Source organism: Rhinolophus sinicus, linkage group LG11 (genome assembly GCF_036562045.2).
Source record: "Rhinolophus sinicus isolate RSC01 linkage group LG11, ASM3656204v1, whole genome shotgun sequence".
Classification (NCBI taxonomy): Eukaryota; Metazoa; Chordata; class Mammalia; order Chiroptera; family Rhinolophidae; genus Rhinolophus; species Rhinolophus sinicus.
In genome coordinates, this window is record NC_133760.1 from 71752947 (window position 1) to 71765401 (window position 12455).

The 12455-nt window shown below is 35.5% G+C and overlaps 1 protein-coding gene across 2 annotated transcripts in view; it reads left to right on the forward strand.

The window, feature by feature from the left end:
* The window catches only part of CADPS2 (calcium dependent secretion activator 2), a 471665-nt gene that overhangs the window by 354025 nt on the left and 105185 nt on the right, over positions 1–12455 (forward strand). The window contains exons 14-16 of one of the 2 annotated variants that reach the window (XM_074315663.1): positions 6391–6454; positions 9627–9750; positions 11765–11785. In XM_074315663.1, the coding sequence (XP_074171764.1) occupies positions 6391–6454; positions 9627–9750; positions 11765–11785 (209 nt within the window). The remainder of the gene's footprint in view (positions 1–6390; positions 6455–9626; positions 9751–11764; positions 11786–12455) is intronic. The other variant, XM_074315664.1, reaches the window with a different exon arrangement.

The following is a 12455-nucleotide window of genomic DNA, read 5'->3' on the forward strand; positions in this document are numbered from 1 at the left end:
AAAATAGATACTAATCGGTACATTTTCATGAATTTCAGATTCTTGGGGATAAAAGAAGATCCTTAAATACAAAGAATCAAGAATTACTAGGTTTGTGCGAAAGTAATTGCTGTTTAAAAGGTTAAAAATAATTGCAAAAACCGCAATTACTTTTGCACCAACCTAATAGAAGGGCTTCCCAATTTTGATTTATTCTAGAGGTATTTATTGAGTCCCTACTATGTGTCAGGCAGTGAACAGAATTTTAAAAAAATAATAATTTCTGCAGCTTTCATTTTGATGTGAGTAGTGATACTGATATCCAGTGATACTGACATCAGTGACTTTTTAATTCTGAGGAAAGATTACTTCAACCTAGAATTCTATACCAGCAAGATTCTTGATTACAGGTTATGGTAGAATAATAATACTCATTTTCAGATACGTGGGACTTCAGAGTTGTGCTTCCCATATTCCCTTTCTGGAGACTGCAGCTTACCGAGAAAAAGGATAAAAATTAAAAAAACAGACAAACAAAAAAAAAAAAGCAGAGGGAGTTAAGATCCCTGTAACAGGAAATCAGCATAAAAGAGCGGGCACTCCTCCTAGTCATGGTTAATAGAGACCCCAAAGTGATGACTGAGCTTAGAGAGCAACCAGTTGTAGCTGGAGCAAGTCAGAAAATTCCTCAAGTAGATCAAATTGTCAAAGCACTGAGATATTTTAACATGTTGAGAGAAGATTTATTACCCACCTAGAATAGAGTGCGGAATTGTATTAATTAGATTGTATTAGAGTTTGCAGTTGTATTATATTCAGTATATAAAAACAGGAAATTAAAAACAAAGACAAGTATTAATTAGAAACAAAATAGTGAGCAAGACACAAAAAGTAATCATAGCAAATACTGTGTCTCAGTTATCTAGGGCATTTACATAATTAATGTAGTAACATAGATAGTGAATTTAGATATAACCCCCTGAAATGATGTAACTACATTAGAAGGATAAGAAGGACAGGAATTATGTTTAGGGTGGTGGTAAGTGGACTTAGGGAAAAAAAAGAGCTTCCATGTCCAAGAGGGAGTAACGGGTGTTTACCCTCCCGCCTGAAACAAATCTTTTTTTTTTTTTTTTTAAAGGGCAAAAAAAGGGGGTGGGGTCAGGGGGACTGCTTTTTAAGGCACTAAACATAAAGCGATGAATAACAGTGATTCCTAAAAAATGGAAATAAATGAATTAAGTCCTTTAATTGTCCCTGCTTACTGCCAGGAGAGCATTTCAGGACGTGTCCCAGAGAGGAAGAACCTGGGTGGATCCCAGTAGACATCCTGAACTGAGGAGGCAGAGCTGGAGGTCTAGGGAGGCCAAGACAATGCGAGTTTTCAGGTCAGAGTTCTAAAGAAGAGAGAGAGTAGAGAGACCTACAGGTATCTGCTGAGGGTCCCTAAGGAGGCCTCAGCTAAGAATTGATCAGTATATGTATGTGAGGAAACTCCAAAGTCAGGCAAAGAACTATGTGAAAGGATTGCAGGGGAAAATCCCCCAAAGCTAACACAAGGCTGATAGTTCTAGTTTCTACTACCCAGAGTGGAAACCTTCTAATTCATGGACATTAGGTGGAATAATCAGAGAGTTCTGCCTCAGTACTGGAAAAAAAATTATCCTGATTATAACCCTTATTAGGGGAGACTGTCATGGTCTCTCCTAATAAGGGTTATAATCAGGATTCAAATGAATCAAACTGTTTTCAAGTAATTTAACTGCATTCTAAAATGAAGTTCAAGAATAAAGTAATACAAAAGTGTTCAGCCATCAATAAGGTATAATAACAATGCCTAGCATCCAGTAAAAAATTTCCAGGCATACAAAAAAAACAGTAAAATATGACCAATGAAGAGTATAGAACCAATTAAAACTGAAAATGACACAAAAGATAGAATTTATAAACAATGGTGTTAAAATTATTATTACTGTATGTCATAGATTCAACCTATTAAGCGCATCTATGGAAGACTTACAACTAACATCATACTTAATAGTGAAAGACTGAATGTTTTCCACCTTAAATCAAAAACAAGCAAGGATATCTGCTACTTCTGTTCAGAATTATACTGGGTGTTCTAGCCAGTGCATTGAATCAGGAAAAGAAAGACATCCAATTGGAAAAGAAGTAAAAATCAAGATTCAAATGAATCAAATGGATGGTCTTTATTCACCATCCATGTAGAAATTCTATAGAAACTACAAAGAAAAATGTTCTAACTAGTAAGTTTAGAAAAGGATCCTAAATATATAAAGATCAATTTTTTTCTGTATAATAGCAACAAACAATCTGAAATTGAAATTGAAAAACAATACCACTTACAATAGCAACAACAATTATTAAGTACTTAGGGTTCAATTTGACAAAAGATGTGCAAAGCCTGTACACTGAAAAGTACAAAGTCTTTTTGAGAGAAATAAAAGAAAACCTAATTGATCTATAAATTCAATGCTATCTTAATCAAAATCCCAATACGGTTTGTAGAAATTGACAACCTGATTCTAAAATTCATATGGAAATGCAAAGAACTTACCATGCCCAAAATAACTTTTAAAAGAACAGTAACGTTGGAATGCTAGCACTACCTAACTTCAAGACTCATAAAGCTACAGGAATCAAGATAGTGTGGTATGGTCAGTCCAGAAAAAGACTCACACACATATGATCAACTGATTTTCAACAAATGTACAGACAGTTTGCAAGGTATACTTTTTTCAACAAATGGATCAAAATGGATAGACCTAGAAAACAGAAAATCTGTGTCCTTGAACTCAGCAAAGATTTTTACATAAAACACCAAAACCATGATAGACGTGGTTTTGAAAAATGTTACCTTTTCATAACGGAAAAATGTTACCTGAAAGTTCATCAACATTAAGAACTTTTGATCTTCCAAAGACATTGTTAACGGAATGAAAAGATGAAGCTCAGAATGTGAAAACTATTTGCACAATACACATTCCACAAAGACTTCTCCCCAGAATATGTCTCTTAACATTTAATAAGAAATGAAATATCTCAATTACAAAATTCTTTCAAGATATTTCACCAAAGATATATGATGGTGAAAAGACATGTGAAAAGATCCTCAACGTCATTACTCTTCAGGGAAATATACATTAAAACTGCAAAGCTACCTATTAGTGTAGCTAAAATTAAAACAAAAACGAAAAACACTGAGTTAACAAGCATTGTCATGGATGTGAAACTGGAACTCTGCAAACACTGTGGATAGGAATTAAAAACCACTTTGTAAAATAGTTGGCAAGATTTTAAAAATGTAAGTACCTGCCATGTGACCGAGCCATTCCACTCTTAGGTATTACCCCACAAGAAATGAAAGCATATGTCCAATTGAACTTCACTTTGACAGTGGATGGATTCACCGAAAGATACCTGTGGTGTTGAATGTATTGGATAAAGGAGATAATTAAAGATAGTGTACCCTTTTATAAAATGAATGGCTGTCCTTAAAATTTGTATATCTTTTGGAAAAAATTAGAATTTGTTTTTGCTTTGTGTTCTTTATTGATAATTGTCTGAAATAAAAAAGTTACTTGGGAAAAAAAAAGAAAAAAGAAAGCTTATGTCCACACAAAGACTTAGGTGAATGTTCATGCCAGCATTATTCACAATAGCCAAAATGTGCAAACAAGCCAGATGACCATGAACAAGGAAGGATATGCACTGTATTGGGATACTTCCGAGCAATAGAAAGAAGTGAACTGTTGATACATGCAATAGCGTGAAAATATTAAAATCTGCTGAGTGAGAGAAATGAGAACCAAAAAAGTGCTTACTGTATGATTCCTACTACCAAAAATCACAGAAAATGCAAACTAATCCAAATGACAAAGTAATTCAGTGGTTGCCTGGGCCCCATGGGTGGGGAAGAAACATTTGGAGGTCATGAATATATACATTCATTGTAGTGGTGGTTTCATAGATGTATACATGTGTCAAAACTTATAAATGACATGCTTTAAATATGTGAAATTCTTTGTATATCACTTACATCACTAAATAAAGCTATTTTTAAAAAAACACAATGCTTCTCTTCCATAGTAGGAACTTAGAATATCTAAAACTGAAAAATCAAGAATTAAAAATATTGGTGCGTAGGTTGGGGATGTGTTATTTAAATACCAAAAGAATCAATTAAAAGTAATTTTTTTTTCTAGAGAAGTTACTTGGGGAGTGGAGTAGAACTGACGTAAAAGACTGCTGTTTTTCATAACTTTGATAAAAATAAATACTATATCTAAAATGGCTAAGGAAAAGAAACATTTTAGTCATAGGACAGGTCTATACGGGCTCATTTATCTGTTAATTAATTACTGAAGTGGGTGTAAGAGGAATTTCAATTTATTCCAATTAGGTATTAAACTTGGTTAAATTTTATTTGATAATTGAGTATTTTCCACCTTGCATTGCTATTATAGAGTTGTCAAAGTGGTGAAAACCCAAAATATTTATCCTGAAAGGCAGGACAAAATGATTCCCTTCTTTTAAAACTTGTTTTGTAAAGATTAATTAAGCTTCTGTGCAGTTATTTTCTGTACTTTATTGATTCAGGCTTCCTTGTACTCTGTAAATGTGTTGAATTATTTACACATCATGGGCAGCTAATGCTAATTCAGAACATGCCCAGTGGGACCTCAGAGCCCTGAAATGCTAAATGTAATCTGGGGATCAGTAACATTCCATTCATAAAATGCATCACCCACAGGTTAATGGAAATAAACAATAGGCAAGACAATGAGTGGATTATGCAAATGCACTGAAAAGATTTAAGCAAGGGGAGGGGACTACAAGAACCCAATTTGTGTTTTATTTAAAGGTGGATTAAGGTTTATGGTATACAAAATGATTAAAGCTACTTTGCTAATTTGCTAATGCTCTAAAAAGCACCACTGCACAAGAAAACTATCAAAATAAATTGGTTGTGGGGGGAAGGGTAACAGTGCAAAGAGGCAAGATTAAGGGAAGGAAATCTTTTCTAGGAATTGAAATGATAAACAGTGTTCTGAAGAATACTAGATTTATATGACACTTATTGGCATTTATCGGAAACTAATAAAAGATGCACAAAACTAAAACCCCATCCTAATATACCGGGGGTGCCCAAAAAAATGTATGCACATGACTTGTAGTAATCTTTTGTCATCAGTATATATTGAGTATTACAATTTTAATACAGTTTTTTCCTTTCATAAAATGTGTATATACTTGTTTGGCACTCTCTGTATACTTAAGTACTGCTCTGTGAGAAATCAGTCTTTTTACTTCGCATTAAAATTTGGTCCTATAAAGCAAAGTTAACTTAAAATAGATGTGCTTTTTGGAAAAAATTACAATGTGAAAAAAATAATTTCATTGTTAATTACATCTCAGTAGATACTATGTCTACCAAGGCAAAGGAAATAAGTACATTTCTTTTCAAGTTGTTGGTTTGAAGATTTCTAAGTCAGAGCAAGGTGGCAGCCGAAGGGCAGCCCCGGTGCCTGTAGCACTGGATCTTGGGGGTGGGGGTGGGGGCTGGCAGCAGTCAGGGAGGGGAGCTTTGCTGAACCTGTCTCAACAAAACAAGGCGTTCCCACTGGATGAAGTGGCCCTGACTTTCTGTTCTCTTTAAGTGGAAAGTGGCCTGCAGAGGGACCCCCTTGTAAAGAGCAATAAACCTGTCACCACCAGGTGACAACTCACTTCTCAGGAGCCCACTCACTCAGCCTCTGACCCTGACTTCAGAACATCCACATAACCTGCCCTTCAGTTGTAGGTGTGTATGAAGAATACAGGGGCCTAGAAATGCTTGGGATAAATGATTCCATGGGCAAAAGCTGCAGAAGGTGTGTGTTTTGTGTGGGGAGGTTGGGGAGTTAGACACCAGCATAGACAGGCAAATGTCAGGAAAGGGGAGCTGGAACTTTGTCCTAGAAATGTGTCTGTGATGTGTGTTTCCATCATAAAGCACACATAATAATTGCGGAAAGAAATGGGGAAGTCATTTCATCCCATCACAGAGCTTGTTTAACGAAGACATGATTACAGAATGCATTTTAAGTATCTTTACTTGTAGGAGCCCAGTGGTTCTTTTCTGATTACTATATATTCTTTCTGTAGATGTGTCATCAAAACCTTGGAGCCTTTTTCATCACAGTTTGCACCCTTACTGTTTCTGTTTCTTCTGACATTTAAATCATGGGACCGGGTAAAACCTCAGCAGTTCACATTTTCCCAGATGGGTTGATGCTCTGTAACCTTTTTTCATCGTTCTCCAATCTTGCCAGGTAACAGAAGAGGGAATTATTTCGCAATTTGGATATTAAATGTTTGACATTTTTGTTCCTCCTTTTGTTTTTGAAGATACTGTTTTCCCTTTGGACGACCTGAAGGTGCCCTGAAAGCAACACTTTCTTTACTGGAAAGGGTATGTTAGAACATTACTTTATAAATCCTATTTACGTTGTCAGCTGCTGTGTATTTTAGTTATTGAACTAGGCAGGCAGTCTCATTTCTCATGAGTGTGTCCTGAGTCCCGCACATGTCATCAATTTCTCACCTTTTCTTGCTACATTGACGTTCTCCCTACATCCTGCTTCTTCCTCCCCAAAGCCTTTCTAAAACCCACCACTGCCATCGTATGCTGAGTTCATGGCACTTTTTTTTTCAGTATCTATTTTTCCCATCTGTTTTTCCCCTCATGAAACAGTCTTTTTTTTAATTAAGTATAATTATGTTTTTCAGACTTCACAGTTCTTTTATTATTCCTCTTGATTTATTTGTATTTCTACCTGTCATATTCCTTGTACCTGTAAGACTTTATCATTTAACACTCACAAACATATCATTCATTGTATTCCAAATTCATCTCAGAATTTATTTCAATTCAATCTGGGTGTTAACTTTTAATGAACTCATAAGTTGTAGAAATTCATTTTCCCTCAAAAAATAAATAGTCAACAAGGTTTCATATCCATGTTGAAAAACCATTTATTAATGAAAGTATATTTCACTCCTGTGTTTGTGGCAGACTAGGTTTGAAATTAGGTATCATTGTCATCTGTCTATAAAATGATTCATACGTTCGTTGGCAGCTAACAGTTATGTAGTGTGGACAGCTCTTACTCCTTATCAGTACTAACAAGAATGTTTAGAGACCATCTACAGCTCATTATTATTATTATTCTGGTCCTGATTTATTGACGTCAAGCACTTGTTCTTGTCCATTTTCCTGCCCAATGAATTCTAGATAGTGTGTTTTTTATTAGCACCTCTATGAAAAGCAAAAAGGGAAAACATTTTCTTCAGTGATTTAAGGAGCTGGGAGAAGAGGGCCAGAACTGATGGATAAAATGAGCTCTTTGGCTTATAGATAGGTTTCATCTATATATCCCTGTCTTATCCTTGATTGCTGTCAGTTGTGTGATTGAAGTATTGTTGTAGTAATTGCCTGTTTTAATAGAATTTTTATAATATTAATAGTTGCATGTAACTCAAGCTTTTTAAAGTATACATTTTATCGTATTCATTAAGGTGTCATGGATAAGATGAAATCCTGAAAGATAGCTTTACATTTTGGCACCACATCCCATCCTGAGTACCTAGGGCAACTGCTCTGTCAGCTGTTTCTAAGGGACGGCCCCCTCCTCCTTTCCCCTCCTGGCAGGGAACAGTTAGTGGTGGCGACCTGCCCTCACGCTCGGCCCTAACAGGTGACAGGATGAACAGTGACCTTTACTCCAGCAACAGTCACTAACCACATCTCTTACTGAATTAAGAGAGAAGCAGTAAAAGCCATATCTTCATTTTCATATCTCTGTGCTTACTGACATCTTAGAAAGCTAAAATAACATCTACCTGTGAATTCTTGATACTTATGATACCTTGGAAGAACATGGGGAGGAAGCATGAAACTCACAGAAGTGGTGTCTCCCTTTCTGTATTCAACCAGTACCTGACCTGTGCTTGCTTGAAAGGGGCATTCAGTTCCGCCCTCTCCGAGTGAATTGTGCCCAGCCCCTAGGTGATAGGACCTACTGCCTGATTTCAACCCAGAACTCACCTCTGTAACACATATATACATTCTAATTTTAACAGCTGTTTCTATTATTTAAAAGTTTGTCACCATGGGAAAGCCTAACAGTAAAGTTTATGGTTCTGCATATGGTAAAAAATTAATCTTAAATTTTAGCAACAATCACATTAAAAATAATAGTGCATTTCATGTTTGTATATTTTTTACTATAAGTAGAAGGATTTTTCTGGCTATAAAGAGTCGAATGTGCAGTTCTAATTAAATTACCCAATTCATGTCCGTGTGCCAAAGATTTTTAATATGAGAATATGAAGAATAATCGAAGTTGATGGGAGAGGAGGCTTTTCAATGATGAAGTTTGCTATTTTTAAAAGGAAACTTCGCCTAACAAAATTAACATACATCGTCAAGGATCATCAGTGCTAAAATTATTTAATAAATTTGAGGTTATAAAATTCTTAGTGCCCAGGTTGATCGAAAGAGAATGAAATAAGAAAGCATAAAATGCGTGTCTTTATGTTCTTTCATGATTTCTTTCAAGAAAGACTAATAGGACAGTAAGAACACTTAAAAGTATTGTCTTCTCTATAGTAACATTATGCTGTATACTTTATAGTTTGAATGTAAGCAAAGGAAGAAAAACCCCATTAACTGTATGGAAAAATAGAATTTGATTAATAGTGTAATCAAAACTTATTGTGAGCAGTTTTATCACCCAGAAAGTTTTAAGGAAAATTATCGGTGAGTCATTATAAAAATGATGAAATACATTATATTTTGAATTCTGGATATAATTGCATTTTCCCCTTGCCAGTAGTAATATATTTTTTTTCTTATTAAAGTTTATTGGTAATATTTTTAAAGAAAGAAAATCCAAAAACACAGTTTAGGAACCCAGCAGAAAATAAGCAGTCTTTTTCTAATTTCAGAAAGTTTTCATGTATTTTAACATTCAATGTTCCATTTCACTAAGACAAGGAAGTTTTCTCCTTCCTCAGTAGATCACAATAACTAAAGTTCAATTAGTGAAAGGCACGGTCTTGACTTTTACACAGCTCAAAAATGACGCTTATTCTTAATGGAATTTTTGTTACCTGTTTTCATATATGTTTTCAAAACATTTAAAGCTTTTAAATTAGGGATGGATGTGGAAGGCAAACTTTATTTATTACTTGTCCCAAGGACTTTAATCCTGATCTGAAACAGCTGCTCTAATGGTGTCATGGGTCCCTGGAGGAAGAGTGACAGTCACATGAGTGGTGGCTTGGCCTGTGGGAGGTTTTGGTGCCCAAATGAGGCTCTGACAGGGGAAACCCAGATTGGAGGCTTACTGCCCAGTTGTGAAGTGCCCACTCATTACTTCCCCCGGAATTACCTAGGACCCCTTCCTACTAACAGTCAGGTCTAGAACAATTTGTGTAATTTATCTTTAATATTTTATGCAATCTCTCTCTCTCCCTCCCTCCCGTTTACCTCCCTTCCTCTCTTCTTTTCTCCCTCCCTCCCTCCCTCCCTCCCTCTCTGTCTCCTCCCCCTCACTGTCTCTCTCTCTTTCTCTCTCTAGGTTTTAATGAAAGATATTGCCACTCCCATACCAGCAGAAGAGGTGAAAAAAGTGGTCAGAAAATGTCTCGAGAAAGCTGCCTTGATCAATTACACTAGACTCACAGAATATGCCAAAATAGAAGGTCAGTGCAGTGAGCAATTGCCAAAGTGGCAGTGTGAGCCAACAATGCCTATTAACTGAATTTTCTGTGCGAAGTCCTTTCCTTTCCTGAACAAACCTGTACCGAGGCAAAGGGAAATGTCTCATTAAAATCTCAGCTGGTGAACTGAAGAGCTTTTTCCTATTCATTGCTTTAATATGCCTCCTGGGACTCTGCTTGAATGAAAGACCCAGGATTCGTGCTTAAGTTGTCCTTTGTTCTTATTTTGAGTTTTCAAGAAACCAAAAGGTGTTTTCATGGGTTGTGTTTTTTGACATTACTGTAAGTATGTTTAACATTTAAACTATGGACAGTGTATTCTTTTCTGATCAGTAACAGTGTAGTATTACATAGTTTTATTTTCTATTCTGCATTGTTACTCAGAGAAGGAGGAAACTTGTTGCTTATCATGAGAGCTGAAATAAACTGATAGAATTCCCTGCAACTTTTAATTGCTTGCAATATATTGATGCATTTGGAAGATTAGATCTCTTGAGAGGACTGTGCATTTTTTTTCCTCTTTCTTTAGGTTTTATTCATTAAGGTATTGATATTTAAGATGTTTAGAAATAAGTAGATTGAAATTTGTGGCAAAGTCATACAATCAGCTTTTATTCAGTAGTCCTTTGATTGATGAAAGTAATAGAAAGGACCTTAAATTCTTTAATTATAAAACTAGCTAATATAGTGTAGTATTAACTAGGGAGGAAAAAAGTTTTCAGTGTTTAATACTTATAAAAATAAAAAGTAAGTCATTCATTAGAAAATTTTTAGTAACTTTTAATATAAAATTGTACATAAGGAATTATAAATTTACTAATTAGTTGATATTATGATAGTTTCACCAAAATGGGACAATGAAAAAGATAGATAATTGGCTGTGTCATATCCTTTTTTCTCTCCAAATATGATCAAGCTTTCTAACAAGCATGCAATAACCAACCTCCTGAGTGATTAACAAAAAAGCCATCCCATCACTATAGCAACCAATATTATATCACGAGAGTAACAACATGAAACCTCCTTAGTTACCAGTTTAACATCATTAATTATGATATCATGTTGTGTTAAAGCACAAGCAATGAATATTAGATCATTTTGGGGAAAGTGGAAGATAAACAGATTGGTTTTCACATTTTGAATACTCATTCAAACAGTTCTCATACTTTGGGAATAGTGAGTGTTATGAACGCGGATTGAAAGAATTGGTATAAAAATAGACATATTAAAGCCTTTCAAATCTGGCAGAGATAAAAATGTGGACAACCTTAATAAACACAATATTGTTTTATCCAAATATATAATGAACATTATTCAAAACAACTATGAGAATCCTTTTGTTCTTAACCATCCAGTTGACCATTACCTTACCCAAGATTACTGAAAAAATATGCAGTATATTTGTATATCTTTGTGTTTATTTCTAATCATAGAGTACATTCAGTTATGTCCAAATGAAGACCCTTCTTTTATTTGTACACAAGCATGGGCTTCTTTCATTAATCAGTAAGACAGACAAACAAGGCAACCACACGTGATCTGAGAGATGGTGTTATTCTTCTGATCACACATACAAACAAGCCTTGTTAGAGAACAGCCTAAATAGGACCAAATGGTCAGTGAACAGGGGCTGTCCCACCTCTCCCCTTTCTGGAGTTACCCTCTCTAACCTCCAGTGTGAGAACATTCTAGAAAATGGATCCTAGAAATGTAGCTGGATAGAACTCCTGAGCAGTCTCCTTTCAAAATAACAAAATGCATGCTTATTAGATGAAAAAAAGTCTGTGCTCTGTATTACCTCCTTTCCTCCCCTTTTTTGTATCTTAAAAAATAAACAGCTTTTGTTTTAGGCTCAGGATCAGATCACAAACAAAGTCAAATTTAAGTTAGAAATAGGAAGTGAGCGACTTTTCTTTGCTGGATTAGCCTTCTATATTATGTGAGCAACATGGGTGGTATTTGCTTTTCTCCTCAATTCTCTTTTCTTATGTTTTAGGCCCAGCAGAAAAGGAAACAGGTAACTGATGTTCGTGCATGCATGTGCCATTGTTTCTAATGTGGTGGTGTTGTGTTTTGCTATTATGAATAGTTCTTTCCTTTGCAGGCCTCCTATTAGATCACTTCGAACTAAGGCAGTGAAAATACTTTTATTTTATCAGAACTATTACTAATGCTTTGTAGGGAAAATAGAGGCCATTTTTCTCTAAAGTTCAGCAGTGTTTTTTGATACGAATTCAAAGCAAAACACCTGAGGCTGTATTAATGTTATGCATTATGTTTTCAGCGTGGTCTCTAATCTTATTTGGAAGCTGTCGCCAGAATTTGAAGGGCTCTTACAACTAGAAAAGAGAACCATCTTTCCTTTATCACTCCTGAAAAATAACATTAAAGTGCAAAAGCATAAATGCTATTAAATGAAAAATAAGCAGCTCTTAACTTTGAAAGCTGTTAATCGTAGGAATGCGCAGAGGTGATGAAATCCCATTGCAAGAAATTGCTAGGAAAGAGTTACTCTGGGCCTCTGAGTTTTGAAAGGTTGTTACGTTTTTCTGTTATCACGGTTGTAATTATTTTAATGACATAGGCCGTTATCTATTCGTCCTATCTGTCTCTTCGTCAGCCCCCTGCAGGCAGGCTCTGTACTGGACTTGTATTCCCGGGTCACTTGTATCCCCAGCAGCCAGCAC